The sequence below is a fragment of the Puma concolor genome, chromosome B3 (genome assembly GCF_028749965.1).
Source record: "Puma concolor isolate L17-30 chromosome B3, mPumCon1.1.hap2, whole genome shotgun sequence".
NCBI classification, from domain to species: Eukaryota; Metazoa; Chordata; class Mammalia; order Carnivora; family Felidae; genus Puma; species Puma concolor.
The window spans coordinates 1,133,977-1,153,624 of NC_141672.1; the positions used below are offsets into that span (position 1 = coordinate 1,133,977).

Below are 19,648 nucleotides of genomic sequence, written 5' to 3' on the forward strand. Positions count from 1 at the left end.
AGGTAACAAATAATTAGAGACTGAAGAACCTACTAAAGAATGAATGGGCTAACCAAGCAGTTAAAGAAGAAATTAAAAATATATGGAAGTCAATGAAAATGATAACACCACAACGCAAACCTCTAGGATGCAGCAAAGGCAGCCTTAAGAGGAAAGTATATAGCAATCCAGGCCTTCCTAAAGAAGGAAGAAAGATCTCAGATACACAACCTAACCTTCGGACTAAAGAGCTGGAAAAGGAACAGCAAATAAAACCCAAAAGCAGCAGAAGGCAGGAAATACTAAAGATTAGAGAAGAAATTAGTGCTATCAAAACCAAAACACAGTAGAACAGGTCAATGAAACTAAAAGCTGGTTCTTTGAAAGAATTAACAAAATTGATAAACCACTTTTCAGTTTGATCAAAAAGAAAAAGGACCCAAATGAATAAAATCAAGAATGACAGAAGAGAGATCACAAACAACACAACAGAAATAAAAACAGTAATAAGAGAATGTTATGAGCAATTATATGCCAATAAAATGGGCAATCTGGAAGAAATGGACAAATTCCTAGAAACATATACACTACCAAAACTGAAACAGGAAGAAATAGAAAATTTGAACAGACCCCTAACAAGTAAGGAAATCGAATTAGTAATCAAAAATCTGCCAAAAGACAACAGTCCAGGACCAGATGGCTTTCCAGGGGAATTCTACCAAACATTTAAGGAAGAGTTAACACCTATTCTCTTGAAAGTGTTCCAAAAAATAGAAACAGGAGGAAAACTTCCAAACTCTTTCTATGAAGCCAGCATTACCTTGATTCCAAAAACAGACAGAGACAACACTTAAAAAGAGAACTATACACCAATTTCCCTGATGAACATGGATGCAAAATCCTCAACAAGATATTATCCAACCAGAAACAATAATACATTAAAAAATTCTTCAGCACGACCAAGTGGGATTTATACCTGGGATGCAGGGCTGGCTCAATATCTGTAAAACAATTAACGTGATTCATCACATCGGTAAAAGAAAGGACAGGAACCATATGATCCTCTCCATAGATGCAGAGAAAGCATTTGACAAAATACAACATCCTTTCTTGATAAAAACCCTCAAGAAAGTAGGGATAGAAGGACCATACCTCGAGATCATAAAAGCCATCTATGAACGACCCAATGCTAATATCATCCTCAATGGGGAAAAACTGAGAGCTTTCTCCCTAAGGTCAGGAACAAGACAGGGATGTCCACTCTCGCCACTGTTATTCAACATAGTATTGGAAGTCTTAGCCACTGCAATCAGACAACACAAAGAAATAAAAGGCATCCAAATCGGCCAGGAGGCGGTCAAACTTTCACTCTTCACAGATGACATGATACTCTATATGGAAAACCCAAAAGACCCCACCAAAAAACTACTAGAATTGATTCATGAATTCAGCAAAGTGGCAGGATATACAATCAACGCAGAGAAATCAGTTGCATTCCTACACCAACAATGAAGCAACAGAAAGAGAAATCAAGGAATCTATCCCATTTACAGTAGCACCAAAAACCATAAAACACCCAGGAATAAATCTAACCAAAGAGGTGAAAAATCTTTACACTGAAATCTATAGAAATCTTATAAAAGAAATTGAAGAAGACAAAATAGGGAAAAAGATTCCATGCTCCTGAATAGGAAGAACAAATATTGTTAAAATGCCAATAGTACCAAAAGCAATCTGCATATTCAATGCAATCCCGATCAAAGTGACACCAGCATTCTTCACAGAGCTAGAAAAAATAACACGAAAATTTCTATGGAACCAGAAAAGCCACGGAATAGCCAAAGAAATCTTGAAAAAGAAATCCAAAGCAGGAGGCATCACAATCCCAGACTTCAAGCTGTACTTCAAAGCTGTAATCATCAAGACACTATGGTACTGGCACAAGAACAGACACTCAGGGGCATCTGAGTGGATCAGTCTGTTACGCATCCGACTTTGACTCAGGTCACGATCTGGCAGTTCGTGAGTTAGAGTCCCACATCAGTCTGTGTGCTGACAGCTCAGAGCCTGAAGCCTGCTTGGAATTCTATGTCTTCCTCTCTCTCTGACTCTCCCCCACTCATGCTCTGTCTCTGTCTCTGAAAAGTAATAAATAAATGCCAAAAAAAATTAAAAAAAACAAGAACAGACACTCAGATCAATGGAACAGAATACAAAATCCAGAAATGGACCCACAAATGTATGGCCAAATAATCTTTCAAAAGCAGGAAAGACTATCCAATGGAATAAAGACAGTATCTTCAGCAAGTGGTGCTGGGAAAACTGGACGCGACGTGCAGAAGAATGAACCTGGACCACTTTCTTACACCATACACAAAAATAAACTCAAAATGGATGAAAGACCTCAATGTAAGTCAGGAAGCCATCAAAATCCTCGAGCAGAAAGCAGGCAAAAACACCTTTGATCTTGGCCACACCAACTTCCTACTGAACACGTCCCCGGAGGCAAGGGGGAAAAAAGCAAAAATGAACTACTGGGACCTCATCAAAATCAAAAGTTTCTGCATAGTGAAGGCAACAATCAGCAAAACTAAAATTCAACTGACAGAATGGGAGAAGATATTTGCAAATGACATCTCAGATAAAGAGTTAGTATCCAAAATCTATAAAGTATTTATCAAACTCAACACCCAAAACACAATCCAGTGATGAAATGGGCAAAAGACATGAAAAGACACTTCTCCAAAGAAGACATCCAGATGGCCAACCGACACATGAAAAAATGTTCCACATCACTCATCATCACGGAAATGCCAATCAAAACCCTAATGAGATACCACCTGACACCTGTCAGAATGGCTACCTTAACAACTCAGGCAACAACAGATGTTGGCGAGGATGCAGAGAGAGGATCTCTTTTGCATTTTGGGGTGCAATGCAAGTTGGTGCAGCCACTCTGGAAAACTGTATGGAGATTTCTCAAAAAACTAAAAATAGAACTCCTCTATGACCCAGCAATTGCACTACTAGGCATTTATCCACGGGACACAGGTGTTCTGTTTCAAAGGGACACATGCACCCCCATGTTTATAGCAGCACTATCAACAATAGCCAAAGTATGGAAAGAGCCAAATGTCCATCGATGGATGAATGGATAAAGAAGTGGTAAATATATACAATGGAGTATTACTCGGCAATCAAAAAGAGTGAAATCTTGCTATTTGCAACTATGTGGATGGAACTACAGGGTATTATGCTAAGTGAATTGAGTCAGTCAGAGAAAGACAAAACTGATATGACTTCACTCATATGAGGACTTTAAGAGACAAAACAGATGAACATAAGGGAAGGCAAACAAAAATAACATGAAAACATGGAGGGGACAGAGCATAAGAGACTCATAGATATGGAGAAAAAACAGAAAGCTACTGGAGGGGTTGTGGAAGGGGGATGGGCTAAACTGGTAAGGGGCACTAAGGAATCTACTCCTGAAATCATTGTTGCACTATATGCTAACTCATTTGGATGTTAATTTTTAAAACTAAAAATAAATACTAATTAAAAATTAAAATATTGTAAGAGAAAATAATGTGTAATCATGCTGTTGAGGTAAATATTTCTTAAAGATTATGCCGAAGCATCCATTAATAAAGGTAAAAATCCAAAACTGAAAAAAAAAGAATTCTTCATATTGTCACACCGCCATCCACACAAACTAATGTAGAAGTGCGTCCCTAAGCCTGTCATTCACTTTTACACAATCAAATCTAAGTCTGGGGCTTGATACATATGTCAGAGGACATGCAAATGGGGCTCTCTCTGTGCTGATAAAACCAGCCCAGCCCCGACCCTGCAGCTGGGAGACAAGCCCCAGCCCCAGGAGTCCCAGGTGTTCCCATTCTGTGATCAGCACAGAACACACACACCTCACCATGGAGTTTGTGCTGGGCTGGGTGTTCCTGGTTGCTCTTTTAAAAGGTAATTCATGATGAACGAGGGACACTGAGTCTGTGAATGGATATGAGTGAAACAGTGAATGTGTGACAGTTTCCTGACCAACATGTCTTGTGTCTGCAGGTGTCCAGTGTGACGTGCAACTGGTGGAGTCTGGGGGAGAACTGGTGAAGCCCGGGGGGTCCCTGAGACTCACTTGTGTGGCCTCTGGATTCACCTTCAGTAGCTATGCAATGAGCTGGGTCCGCCAGGCTCCCGGGAAGGGGCTGCAGTGGGTCGCAGGAATTACTGGTAGTGGAGGTAGCACAGGCTACGCAGACTCCGTGAAGGGCCGATTCACCATCTCCAAAGACAACGCCAAGAACACGCTGTATCTGCAGATGAACAGCCTGAAGACCGAGGACACGGCCACATATTACTGTGCGAAAGGCACAGTGAGGGGACACCACTGGGAGCCCAGACACAAACCTCCCTGCAGGAGGGGATCAGCATCACCAGGGGGCGCACACTATGCACAATTTTGCTTTGTTCCCAGGCGCAGTTGCAGATGGAGGTTACAGGCAGGTTTCCTGTCAGGGTCTGGGGCTTCCTCTCCACACAGCAGTTTCCCCAGGGAGCCTCCCTGGTTATACGATTCTATGTTTACCTATTAACTCTCTGAATTAGCAACTGGGTTGTCATAGGGAAACTATACTAACATGCACAAAACACAGTTGTTTGCACTTGCTTACACCGGTCCCTCAACATGAGTGAATTACAGATTTCCTGAGGCACAACAGCTGCACCTTTACAGGATTCCCAGATGCGCTCCCTGTGCAGCCAGGACCACAGGATCCAACAGCTCCTCCTTATCGTCACCCAGCCCTTGTCCCAGTCAACCAACGTGACCCTTTCTTCATAGCCCTTTGCTACTCAGGACTTTAAATGAGCTACAAATTTATCCAATTACTCTAAATGAGAGACAAACAATCTCCATGTATTAGTCAAGATTCCTCTGAGGAACACAACCCAAAGGTCATTGGTTTCCATAACTAAATATGTTGAGAAGTCCCATGATCCACTGTCACAAGCTGAAGACCCAGGAAAACCAGTGATGTAATTCTTGTCTGATTCTGACTAGTGTCTAGTCTCAGAACGTGGAGAGCTGATGATGTAACTCTCAGAAAAAGGGCCAGAGGAGACCAATATTCCAATTCAAACAAGCACATGGGAAGGAAAAATGAGGGAATTCGTCCTCCATCTGCATCAGATTCTAGTAACAAACTTAATGGAATGGGTGGTGCTCAGGCAGAAAGAAACCATGGATGGAAATGCCAATCTCTTCTGGAACACATCACAGACATCCACAGAAACAGTGGTGAATCTGGGCACCCATGACGCAGTCAAGATAACCTATAAAGTTAATCATGACAAGTCAACCTCCTGTAAACATAGAGCTAAAAGACTGAAGATTTAAAAGTCGATCCCATCATTGGGGTGGAGTCTGTTGGGCACAGCAGTGCTCCTGTGGAGGAGGGCAGAGGCCCATAAGGGGAACTGTGGTCTGAGTATCCCCTGGGTCTCATGGGGAGAGACAATTCCCTTTGTGGAGTGCATTTGGGAGACGGGGCATTGGCTCTCATAGGACAGGAGAGCTGACAGGCACCATTAAAATTCCCTGATCATTAGCATAGGAGCCTCTTCTGAGAGCAGCTAGCTGCACGCTGCCTTCTGGTTGTTCTTCACCATGTACTCCAAGCCCCTAGTGTTCATGCAACTGCCCATCTGGGCTAAACCAGCTCCAGGCACAGCACATCAAGACCCTCTCCCAGAGGATCAGTGGGGTCCCTGTCATATTGAGTTCACACAATTTGGAGTTTTCAAACCCAGCTAGAGCTCCTGAGATAAAACATAAGAGCCCTGTGCCACCAGATGGGCCAATGGCTTGGACACACACAGGGTGAAAGCAATTCTGACGGAAGCCTGGGACCCACAAGTGTTCTCTCTGTGTGAGGGCTTCCTGAACAGGGGAGGCTGGGAACTCCAACTCCTGGGACTAGAGAGGGAGCTGATGCCAATATTTCCTCCCACCAATCAGCATGGACAGATTTCACTCAGCAACACAGCATTCCTAGTGGAAGCTGAGCCACTAACACCAAGCTCCACCTACTCCAGCCCCCATCAAGTGCTTGCTTACTAGGAAAGAGTGCCTGGAAACCAGAGCACCACTGCACCCCTTCCTCCAAAGACCACCGTAAACCCCCACACGCACCAAGTCAGCTGATCATACAGTGAGGCATATCCTCAACTCTAGAGGAGATAGAAATTAGCCTCTTTTAACAAGTAGACCAAATTCACCTAGTTAAAACTCACAACACTGGGGACAAGGTCCAACACTCCCCACTGGAGGCAAGGAGAAAATCTGCAGAGGACTGTCCTGAGGGACAGAGCAGCCAAAACACGACAGCACAGTGCCACGGAACATAAAACAAATGCTTCATGAAGTGTCAGGCCCTGGACAGTATGTGAACACTTCTCTAGAAAGTATGTAAACACTTTCTAGAAGCAGAAAAGATAACAGGATTTTCTAAAACATTTAAGAAGGCAGATACATAGACAACAACATGATGGAGGAATTCATCCTAAAAGAAAAAATGATAAAAGGTCACTGTGAGGGATATAATTAAAACACATAAACTAAAGTGCCTCTAACAGAATTTCTAAAAACTCTCATAATGAAACAGGATTTTCAAAAAGTATCATAAGGATACTAGCTGTGCTTGAGGAAAATATATGAGACATGAGGGATACCCTTCCTGCAAACAGAAAAGACCTAAAAACTAGTCAGCATGAAATTTTAAATGTTGTAACCGAGATGTGAAACTGATTGGATATAATGACCTCAAGGCTGAAAGAAGCAGATGAATGAGGAAGGGACATAGAAGATAAAATTATGGGGGAAATGAAGTTGGAAAGAAGAGGAAATTTAAAATATTGCATCACAAACGTACACTTAGGGAAATCAGCAACGCCATAAACTGTAATAACATTCTTTCAAAGGAGCCCCAAAAGAATAAGAGGGAGAAAAAGGGGGATACATTTTAGCTGAGTGAATTATAGTGAAAATTTCCACAAGCTGGGGAAGGAAACAGACATCCACATCTAGGAGGCAAAGAGAACACCCATTAAAATAAAAAGTAAAATAAAAAGCAGGCCAACACTGAGACATATCATAGGAAAATGGCAAAATATCCAAATAAAGAAAAACCATAAATGCATCAACACAAAAGAAGTTGCTAACTAACAAGGGAAGATTAAAAAAAAAAAACTATGGCAGATGTCTCTTCAGAAACCTTCATGCAAGTAGGGAGTGGCATCATATCCTCAACATGCACATTTGAAAATTATGCAGCTAAGAACACTTTCTCCATAAGGCAGTCATTCAGATACAAGGAGTGATAGAATTTCCCAGACAAATAAAACCAAAGGAGTTCAGGCCTCTAAATCAGCCCTGCGAGAAATTAAAGGGGACCCTTTGACTGGGAAAGGAAGACTAAAAGTAACAAACACTAGAAATAAACAGAGAAAATCTCCAGAAACAATGACTTTGGAGGTAACACTATGGCACTAAGTTTATATCTATCAATAATTACTGTGAATGTAAATGGACAAAATGCTCCAATCAAAAGACATAGGATACCAGAATGGATAAAAACAAATACAAGATCCTTCTATACACTGCACACGATTGACTCATTTTCAACCTAAAACACCTGTAGATTGAAAGTGAGGGGAGGGTGAACAATTTATCATGCTAATGGACGTCAAAAGAAAGTTGTAGTACCACACTCATATCACACTAACTAGTTTTCAAACCAAAGTTTGTTACAAGAGATCAGGAAGGCAGTATATCATCATAAAGGGGTCTATCCAACAAGAAGATCTGAAGCTTTAAATATTTATACCCCAAAAATGTAAGCACTGAAATATATAACTCAATTAATAAGAAACATAAAGAAACTCATTGATAATAGACAATAGTAGTAATCGAGAACGTTAACACTCCACTTACAACAATGGAAAGACAATCTAAGCTGAAAATCAATAAGGAAACAATGGCTTTGAAAGACACATGGACTGAATGGAATTAACAGATATATTCACAACATTCCATCCTAAAGCACCAGAATACACATTCTTTTTGAGTGCGCATGGAACATTCTCCAGAACAGACCACATACTATGTCACAAATCAGCCATCTACAAGTACAAAAAGACTGAGATCATTCCATGCGTATTTTCAAACCACAACACTATGAAACTTGAAGTCGACCACAAGAAAAGTTTGGGCAACACCACCAATACATTAGGTCAAAGAACATTGTAGTAAAAGCGAAATGAGATTTTCAGGAAATTACAGAAGCAATAAAAATTACATGGAAGCAAGTGAAAACGAAAACATGCTAGTTCCAAACCATCTGGATGCAGCAAAGTTGATGGAAGAGTGAAATATATAGCAGTACAGGCCAAACTCAAGAAAGAAGAAAGGTCTCAAACACACAACCACTTTACAACTAAAGGAGCTAGAAAAAGGACAACAAATGAACCCTAAAGCCAGCAGGGACAGGTAAACAAAAAAGATTAGAGAATAAATGATATAGAAACAAAGAAAAACAGTAGAACAGATGAATGAAACTATAAGTTGGTTTTTGTAAGAATAAATAAAAATGATAAACCCATGGGCAGACTTGGCAAAAACAAAAGAGAAAGGACGAAAGTAAATAGAATTTGAGAGGAGACATCGCGACTGACACCACAGAAATACAACTATGAGAAAATAATTTGGAGATTTATGCCAACAAATTGGGCAATCTGGAAGAAATGGATAAATTCCCAGAATAATGTAAACTACCTAAACTGAAAAAGGAAGAAATAGAAAACAGGAACAGACTGATAATGAGCAAAGAAATTGAATCATTAATCAAAAATCTACTGACACACAAAAGCCAGGGCCAGATAGGTTCACAGGTGAATTCTACCAGATATTTAAGAAGAGTGTAAAATATTCTATTTAAGTAGAATAGAATATTCCTGTCTTCACAAACTGTTCCAAATAATAGAAATGGAAAGAAAACTTCCAAATTCATTCTATAAGATCAGTATGATCACGGTTCCAAACCAGAGTAAACCCCACTAAAAATGAGACTTTCAGGCCACTAGCCCTAATGAGCAAGAATGCAACAATTGTCAAGAAAATACGTGCAGGGGCGCCTGGGTGGCTCAGTCGGTTAAGTGTCTGACTTTGGCTCAGGTCATAATCTCGCAGTCTGTGAGTTCAAGTCCCGCGTCGGGCACTGTGCTGAGAGCTCAGGGCCTGGAGCCTGTTTCAGATTCTGTGTCTCCCTCTCTCTGACCCTCCCCCATTCATGCTCTGTCTCTCTCTGTCTCAAAAATAAATAAACATTAAAAAAAAAGATAGAGAATACCTGCAAATTGAATTCACCAATACATTAAAAAGATCCTTTAACGTGACCAGGTGGGATTTATTCCTTGGTTGTAAGGGTGGTTCAATAGTCACAAATAAATCAATGTAATACATACCATCAATCAGAGAAAGGATACGAATGATATGACCATCTCAATAGATGCAAAAAAAAAAAATTTGACATAGTACAGCATCTTTTCTAGATAAAACCCTCAACAAGGGGTAGAGGAAACACACCTCAACATCATAAAGTCCGTACATGAAAAGCCCAGAGCTAATATCCTCAGCAGGGAAAAAAAAACTTTTCCTTTACTGTCAGGAACACAAGAGGGATGTCCACTCCCATCATTCTACTTAACACAGCACTGGAAGTCTTATCCTCAAAAACAGACGACAAAATAAATAAATAAATAAATAAATAAATAAATAAATACATACATACATACATACATACATACATACATACATACATACATAAATAAATAAAGGCATTCAAGATAGGAAAGAAGTCAAACATTCCCTCTTCACAGATAACATAACACTCTATATAAAAAACTCAAGACTCCACCAAAATATTGCAAGAACTGATTCACAAATTCAGCAAAGTCACAAGATACAGTATCAACATACTGAAATCTGCTGCATTTCTACACAGCAATAATGAAGAAACAGAAAGAAAAATAAAAAAACTATCCATCCCGTTTACAACTGCACCAAATATAATAGGATACCTAAAGAGTTAAAATATCTATACTCTGAAGACTCTAAAAATGGTGAAAGAAACTGAGGATGACACAAAGAAATGGAAACACCTTCAATGTTCATGGATTTAAGGAGCAAGGAGTGTTGAAATGTCTATGCTACACAAAGAAACGGGAGACTTCATGATTATGGATTTCATACTATATTACAAAGCTGTACTTATCAAGACAGTAAGCTACAAGCACAAAAGAGACACATAGATCAAGAGAACAGAATAGTAAACCCAGATACGGACTCACAAATGTATGGCCACCTCATCTTGGATGAAGCAGGAAAGACTATGTAATGGAAAAAAGACAGCTTTGTCAACAAAGGGTGTTGGGAAAACTGGACCAGAACATGCAGAAGAATGAAACTGAACCACTTTCTTATTCCATACACAAAAATAAATCCAAATAGGTGAAAGACCTAAATGTGAGACAGGAGACCATCAAATCCTAGAGGAGAACACAGGCAGCAACCTCCTGGACATCGGACATAGCAACTTCTTACTAGACGTGTCTCGAGAGACAAGGGAAACAACAGCAAACTTGAACTACTGGGACCTCATCAAAATAAAAACCTTCTGCACAGCTAAAGAAACAATCAACTAATCTAAAAGGCATTCTACAGAAATTAAAAAGGTATTTGCAAACCACATATCTGATAAAGGCTTACTATCCAAACTCTATAAAAAAAAAAAACAAACTTCTCAAACTTAACACCCAAAATACAAAGAATCCAGTGGAGAAATGGGCAGAAGACATGAGGAGATACTTTTCCAAACAAAGCATTCAGATGGCTAACCGACACACAAACATATGCTCAACATCACTCATCATCAGGGAATTACAAATTAAAACTACAATGAGAGATGCCCACACACCTGTCAGAAGGGCTACAATTAACAACTCAGGAAACAACAGATATTGATGAGGATGAGGAGAGAAGGGAACCCTTTTATACTCTTGGTGGGAATGCAAAATGTCCGGACCATTGCAGAAAACAGTTTAAAAACTAAAAATCAAACAACCTTACACACCAGCAATTGCTCCACTCGGAATTCATTCAAAGCATACAAAACTTCTGATTTGAGGAAGTACATGCACCCCAATGTTTACAGCAGCATTAACTATAACTATCATTTCTCAGCCAAACTGAGAAAAGAGACCAAAAGTCCACCATGTGATTAATCTGCTATATGTATAGAATGGTATATTACTCAGTCATAAAAAAGAATGAAATCTTGCCATTTGCAAAGATGTTGATGCAGCTAGTGGGTATCATGCTAAGCAAAGTAAGTCCGTCAAAGATGACAAACACCATATGATTTCCTCTTATGGGGAATTTAAGAAACGCAACAGATGATCTAGGGGAAGGGGAAAAAGAGCAAGAAATCATAAAAAAAAACCTCTAAGGTTAGAGACCAAACTGAGGGTTGCTGGAGGGCAGGTGTGTGGGGGGTGCAATAATGGGTGTTGGGGATTAAGGAGGCCACGTGTTGTGATGAGTACTGGGTGTTAATGTAAGTGATGAACCAATAAATTCTACTACTGAAATTAATATTAAACAATATGTTAACTAACAAATATTTAAACACAAACTTAAAAAATTTAAAAAGTGGAAAAAAGGAAGGGAGAATTGTTGTCACAAATTGTCATGAACATGGAATCTAAGGTAGTGAGTCTAACGTCTTGCATTTACTCATTATATCCCTAACTGATGGTGGACATAAATTAACATACTCATGAATTTTCACAGCAGTGCCAGGTGGGCTGGAATTCAAACCACAGCTGCCCTTCCCAACTCCACTGTGCCCACACATCATGGGCAGCTTGTCCAGACACCTGCACAAGAACCCAGGTTGGGCCTCAGCAGGGACCCACATCTGCAGAACTGGAAAGTGTGGACAGTTGATGCTTCCTGAGAAGCTCTGGATTTCTTTCCCCGATTTGCTGTCTCAGCTCCCTTGTCTTCCTTTCCTGTCTCTTGAAGAGAACCATGTCCCCTGTTAGTGGTTCATGAAAGTGAGGGGCTATATGTTCTATAAACATTCAATATGACAGATAACATACAAGGGGACAAAAAAAAAAAAAAAAAACCATATGATGCAGCCTGTCTCGCGGCTCCTGTCACCCAATGTGGTAGAGTACAAATAAACCGAAGTATTCATTTGGTCAAAAACTGCACAGCACGTTGGAAAAGTACTAAGAGATGAGAAGCCTGGAAGAATTCCACAAATGCAGATATGAGCTCCCCTTGGAAGGAAGAAGAAAAATTACAGTCCCAAACACGCAAGAGTAAAATAATATTAGGAAATGATACAAGAGTTTCAATGCGTTCTATTCATGAAGTGTCTAAATTTGGCAATGCAAAAAAAATGGATTTGGAGGGTTTCACATACAATTGTGAAGGAAAAATTGTGTCAAGAACTCGGTTGTGTGCACAGAGCTCAATGGCTCCTGAGACATATAGAAAGCCCGACACCTGAAAAGGTAAACGTGTTTTTGGACCCCAGGAACATATCTATCAAACCTGATGAGCAGTCTGGCCAAAGAGACACAGAATGGCAACTCTTGTGAAATTTGAACTTCAATTTCATATATTTCCACATACTTTCCATATATTAGGAAAAACCATGCCACGAAAATGATATGCTAGAGTCTATAAATTTGAAAACAAACGACAAAACTCTAAGTCACCAGAGACCAAATAGGGAACACGTCAACATTGAGAGAAACCAGAAAAAAACAAGACTTTTAGTTACATTGTAAGTCAAGAAATCAGTGGGGTGCCTGGGTGGTTGAGTTGGTTAAGTGTCTCACTTCAGCTCAGGTCTCGATGTCACGATTTGAGGGTTTGAGCCCCGTTGTCAGGCCCTATGCTGACAGCTCAGAACCTGGAGCCTGCTTCAGGTTCTGTGTCTCCCTCTCTCTATGCTTTTCCCTACTCACGTTCTGTCTCTCTCTCTCTCTATCAAGAATAAACACTTTAAAAAAATATTAGTCACAAGCAATCAATCATCAAGAAAATGAAAACTATAGCTAAGAACACAACACCCATAAAAAGAAATGGTATCAATAGACTTTGTGAAAATCACATACGCTTATCTGCCCACGTGAATACCAATAGTTAGATAAGTTACAGAGTAAGAGACAACATTCACAAATTGCATAACCACCAAGGGACCTGCATCTTGAATATGCTAAGAACCCTCAACAGTCCATAGGAAGAAAGGAAACAAACCTCCATAAAACAAGCACAGCCTTGTGTAGTAGACATCCTATCCTTCAGGTTATAGACACATTAGTTACTGACTGGAGAAGACCGACTGTCAGGGAAATTCAAATCAAGAACGCAATAGATGCCCTATACACACATCCCAATGGCTCCGGAATGAAAACAACACTGACAACAACATCCAGGTGAGCATCCAGCCTACGTGGGGCCTCAAACAATGCAGGAAGGATTGACAAACAAACACCAGCTCTGGAAAACCGTTGGCTGTTGCTTATGAAATTATACATGGATGGCATAAAAAGGAACCTGGAAATACCACTCCCGAGTATTTGTCCCTGAAGAATGAAATCCCATGCTCAGAAAATAAATGGTGTGTAAATATTTATAGCATCTTTCTTAGTGTTAGAAGCTCAGAATAAGGCGAAAGTCTTTCTAAATATAAAGGAATAAACCAACTCCGAAACTTCCATCAATGGGATGCTTTGCCAGAGAAATGTGACATTACTGATGCACACCTGAAACCAGGTGAAACTCAAAGACATGATGTGGAGGGAAGGGCGGTAGTCCCATAATTACAGAGGTGGTGTGACCTGGGACATTCACACAGCCAGACCATGGTGACAATGGTTTGGTTGGGCATTCCTTATCTCTTTCTTTCCCAAACCACATGATGAGATACTCTGCTTCATTTGAGAGCACTGCTATGTTCAACCACCCTCTGATGTATGGAGTCTCCACAGACTGAACCCTAAAACCTCAGACTCCTCTGAATGGAGAGTGGTTGAGGCCATAATCTGACATGTGTTCTGACAGGAGCTGTTCCCTCCACTGTCCCTGCCTCTGGCTCTCTCCTGCAGGTGAGCAGGAGTAGGTTAGGAACCCTCCACTGAAACTATTGGTCTCTTGCACCTGACTCTCCCACAACATGAGGGCCAGACCTTCCTCACACTCAGCTGGAAATGAAGTCAGTTCTATAGGAACAGATTTGCTCCTTGATTTAGAGGATTGCTCCATCTCCCCCTTACCGTGGACAATACTCTGGGCAAAGGTCTGCAGCTGCAGGGGGTGTCGGGGACAAACAGGATTCCAAACAGTTTGGAAACTGAGGGCTCTGTTTAGGGGTGGCTGGCAGCTTCACTTCCTTGTGGCTTGCTTGTCCTGGTGGCATGAGACTCCTGCCATACAAGTCAGGTCTGGGGTGTTCAGGTTCCCAGTGTCCCTAGTGGACTGTGCCCAGGGCAGCGCTTCCTTCCTGGGAGTGGGGCTGCCAACAATGAGTGAGTCGCACATCTCACTGGCACCTGCTGGGGCTTGGCCTCAACAGCAAACAGCTTAGGGTCACTGACATCCTGTCCCTCTGGGAAAGAGTCCTCTGAACAGGAGCTGGTCACCAGGAACCATGTGTATTGGCTACAACAGTCTGGAGGGGAGGTTGCAGCCAGGCTCAGTGGCACATGCCTATAGTCCCAGTTACTTGCACTGGAGTTTCTACTTGATGATATGGGGTGGGAAAGGAAAAGAACATACCTTGTTCAAATATTCTAGGTATTCTTTCTGGTAGTATATTTTCTGCAATAAATGCTTCTTCATGGGCTGTATGCCAACATGGCCATTTGCAGGCACTATAAATACATTATTTGAGTTTTTCTTCAAATTCCAGTTAGTTAACATGCAATGTAATATTACTTTCAGGTGTAAAGTATAGTGATTCAACATTGCAATACAGCACCCAGTGTTCATTATGAGCACTCCCTTTAATCCCCATCAACGACTTCCCCATCTCTCCACCCACCCTCCACAGGGTAACCATCAGTTTTTCCCCTATAGTTAAGTATCTGTTTCGTGGTGCTTACATGGTTCCATGGGTTAGGCCCATGACTCTTGATCTGGGCTCTTGTCTTGATCTATTCGTTCCTGAGATCAAGCCCCACTTTGGTTTCTGAACTGACAGCACGACGTTTCCCTGGGATTCTCTTCACATCTGCCTCTGCCCCACCTCCCATTCTCTCTCTAAATAAATAAGTGAAGATTGAAAAAAATCACCTATTTCTTGGTTTGCCTCTTCTCTCTTATTTCTCCCTTTGCCCATTTGTTGTTTCTTAAATTCTACATATGGATGAAATCGTGTATTTGTCTTTCTCTGACTTATTTCAGTAAATATAATACTCTCTAGGCCCATCCATGTCCTTACAAATGGCTAATGTCATTACTTTTATGGCTGAGAAATATTCCAGTGTGCGTGGACGGGGTTATGTAGATATACCACGTATTCTACCCCATTCATCAATCAATGCATACTTGGGCTAGGTTGTTTCCATAGCTGGGCTGCTTGTGACTTAGCTGCTATAAACATAGAGGTACAATTCCCTTAAATTAGTATTTTTGTATCCTTTGGGTAAATACCTAGTAGTGCATTTGTTCTATCGTAATGTAGTTACGTTTTTAGCTTTCTAAGGAACCTCCATGGTGTTTTCCATAGGGGCTGTGCCAGTGTGCATTCCCACCAGCACCTCAAAAAGGATCCTCTTTCTCTGCATCCTCACCAACACCTGTTGTTTCTTGTGCTGTTGAGTTCAGCCTTTCTGACCAGTGTGAGTTGATATTTAATTGTAGTTTGGATTTATATTTCCCTGATGAGGAGTGATGTTGACCATCTTTTCATGTGTTTATTGACAATCTGTAGGTCACATTTGGAAAAATGCTTATTCATGTCTCCTGGCCATTTTTAATAGGATTATTCAGTTCTGGAGTTGAATTTTATACCATATATAGAAAACCTGAAAGACTCCACCAAAAAAAAAAAAAACCCCGCTAGAACTGGTACAATAAACCTGTAAATTTGCAGCATACAAAATCAACATATAGAAATTTGTTACATTTCTATACACCAATAATGAAGCAGGAGAAAGAGAAATCAAGGAATCAGTCCCATTTAAAATTACACCAAAAACCATAATATACTAGAAATAAACCTAAGTAAAGAGGTAAAAGATCTGTACTCTAAAAGGTCTGGGACATTTATGGAAGAAATTGAAGAAAACACAAAGAAATGGAAAAATATTCCATGCACATGGATTAAAAGAAAAATCATTGTTGAATGACAATACTATCCAAAGCAATCTAGACATTCAATGCAAATAATTCCATTTCCTGTCAAATAATACCAATATTTTTCACAGAGCTAGAACAAATAACTCTAAAATTATCATGGAACCACCAAAGACCCCAAATAACCAAAGATTTTGAAAAAGAAAAAAACCTGGAGGCATCACAATTCTGGATATCAAGCTATATTACAATGCTGTAGTCATCAAGACAGGATGATACTGGCAAAAAATAGACACATAGATTAATGGAAAAGATTAGAAAAGCCTGAAATGGACACTTCACTATATGATCAACTAATCGTTGACAGAGCAGGAAAGACTATCAAATGGAAAAAGTCCCTTCAACAACTGGTGTTGGGAAAACTGGACAGCATCATGAACTTGTAATGAACCTGGACCACTTTCTTACAGTACACACAAAAATAAATACAAAATGAATGAAAGACCTAAATGTGGACAGGAAACCATCAAAATCCTAGAGGAGAACACAGGCACCAACCTCTTTGACCTTGGCCAGAACAATTTCTTACTAGACATGTCCCCAGAGGCAAGGGAAACAATAGCAAAAATAAACTATTGGGATCTCATCAAGATAAAAAGCTTCTGCACAGCAAAGAACAAATCAACAAAACTAAAACGCAACTGACAAAATGGGGGGAGATATTTGTAAATGACATCTCAGTTAAAGGGTTAGTATCCAAAATCTATAAAGAACTTACCAAACTCAACACTCAAAAAACAAATAATCCAGGGAAGAAATGGGCAGAAGACATGAATACATATTTTTCCAAAGAAGACATCCAGATGGCAAAAAGACACAAATAAAGATGCTCAACAACACTCGTCATCAGTGAAATATAAATCAAAACCACAATGAGATACCAACTCACACCTGTCACAATGACTAAAATTAACAATTCAGAAAACAGGAAGTGTCAGCAAGGATGCAGAGAAAGCAAAACGCTTTCGCACTGTTGATGGTAATGCAAACTGGCACAGCCACTCTGGAAAACAGTGTGGAGATTCCTCAAAAAATGAAAAACGGAACTATCCTGTGATCAAGCAATTGCATTTATCCAAGGATACCAAAGGTATCCAAAGGATACCAAAATGCTGATTCGAAGGGGCACATGCATCCCAATCTTTATGGCAGCCTTATCAACAAAAAACAAATTGTGGAACAACCCAAATATTCATCAACACATGCATAAAGAAGAGGTGGTAAATATATACAAAGCAATATTACTTAGCCATCAAAAAGAATGACATCTTGCCAATTACAATAATGTGGATGGAACTACAGTGTATTATGCTAAGTGGAACAAGTCAGTGAGAAAAAGTCAAATATCCTATGATTTCACACATTAGTGGAATATGAGAAACACTACATACGGAAAGGAAAAATAAAATAAAACAGAGAGGGAGGAAACCAGAAGACACTCTTAAATACAGAGAACAAACTGAGGGGAAGTGGGGGAGGTGGGCTAAATGGCATGTGGCCATTAAGGAGGGCACTGGGTGAAATGAGAACTGGGTGTTATATGTATGCGATGGTTCTCTAAATTCTACCCCTAAAATCAGTACTACACTGTATGGCAACACACTTGAATTTACATTAATATAATACAAGAAAATTATATATAGAGAGAGACTACCTCAAAATAGCAAGCTTCTGCACAGTGAAGGAAACAATCAACAAAACAAAAAAGCAACCTATGGAATGGAAGAAGATATCTGTAAATGACATATCCTCAGGGTTAGTTTCCAAAACATATAAGTTTTTGTAAATTGTTTTCAAATTATCAGTAGAGAGTGTGTCCATGCAGTTCAGCACACTGTTGTGTGAGAAGCAAAACTCATGTCTTCCACTTTTATATTGTGGTAAGATCTCACTGAACATGAGGCCCACACTCTTCACAAAATTTTAACCATACATTACAGTATTGTTAATTACAGAGGTAATGATGTGGAGACCCCTCTAGAACTTAATCATCTTGCATAACACAAAATCATAGCCCGTGAGATCTACTCCTCATTGACCCTCCCTGCCAGGCCCTGGAAACTGCCATTTCACTCTCCATTTCATTGTTATCAAAACCCAAATTCAGCTGCCTATTGCTGGAAAGGTCAACGTTCAAAGTTTTAGTTTTGGTGGGAAAGGAATTTGAGCTATATTCAGAAGGCCAGACACTGGGGAAAAGGCAAACTCTTGTCCAAATGCCAACTGTGAGGTTTCTCCCTGACCCAGGGCGTTTTAAAGCAGTAGAGGGTACTTAATCAAGCAAGGGAGTGCCACGGTCAATACCATCTTTTGATCATGGGCAGACTCCATGGTACAAGCTGCCAAAGTAACCTCAACTTCCCTGCATCTCCAGCTGAAGAGGGAACCAAACATACATGGGAGGAGACTGCCAGAGGCCAGGAAAGAACCACCATAAGGGATTAGAGGAGAAAACCCCTGGGACTCACACATGGTCAGCAGTACTTTCTGTTCTCCCCAGCTGGCATAAGAAAATACTAAAATACAACCCTGTAGTTCACCAATCATTACTCAGAATACTGAGAAATGTTTTGCTCAGTGAACTCAGAGGAACCTTCAAAGCAAAAACCAAAAGGATCAAATGGCTTGCAAACTAATACGCAAGGAGAATAAGACACATAAAACTACAAAGCGATTTTTTGCATCACCCATAAAGGTAAAATTGACAATGTTTACCTCCACATCACAAGGAAGCAAAAGCAGTGGTCTCTGTAATCAGGCACAATAGTTATCCAAAGAAAGTGACCCAGCAGTACCACAGGACATGGAACTGGTAGAGAAGTTCAGGGTGTTATAACTGTATAGCCCATATGCAAGTAGCGGGAGGAAAGATTGAAGGTATTGACTAGAGCCATGCCTCTGGGTCCAAATCCCTACCCATGTCCATGTGACCACTCTTGACCATGGCTCACCTGCCCCTCCCACATCTACCCCAGCTGAACTGATGTGCAGGGTCACCCAATGCCACACCCTGGGACTGTTGCCAAACCCCACAGGTGGCCCCCAGGTGCAGGGTGCTGGCCACCTGGCACAGCCCTCTGTTCTGTCTGATGGTCTAGACCTGGCTTTGCTGAGTATCCTCCATTTATCCATTCTCACTGGCAGATGTCCCTGAGCAGGGGC

General features: G+C 40.5%; 1 gene segment (V, D, J or C); it reads left to right on the forward strand.

Annotated features, from left to right (window-relative positions):
• Window positions 1-3,847: 3,847 nt before the first annotated feature.
• Window positions 3,848-4,834, forward strand: LOC147579614 (immunoglobulin heavy variable 3-23-like). The segment is given in 3 exon segments: window positions 3,848-3,957; window positions 4,057-4,421; window positions 4,727-4,834. Coding segments are annotated over 3 exon segments (519 nt in total).
• Window positions 4,835-19,648: the final 14,814 nt, after the last annotated feature.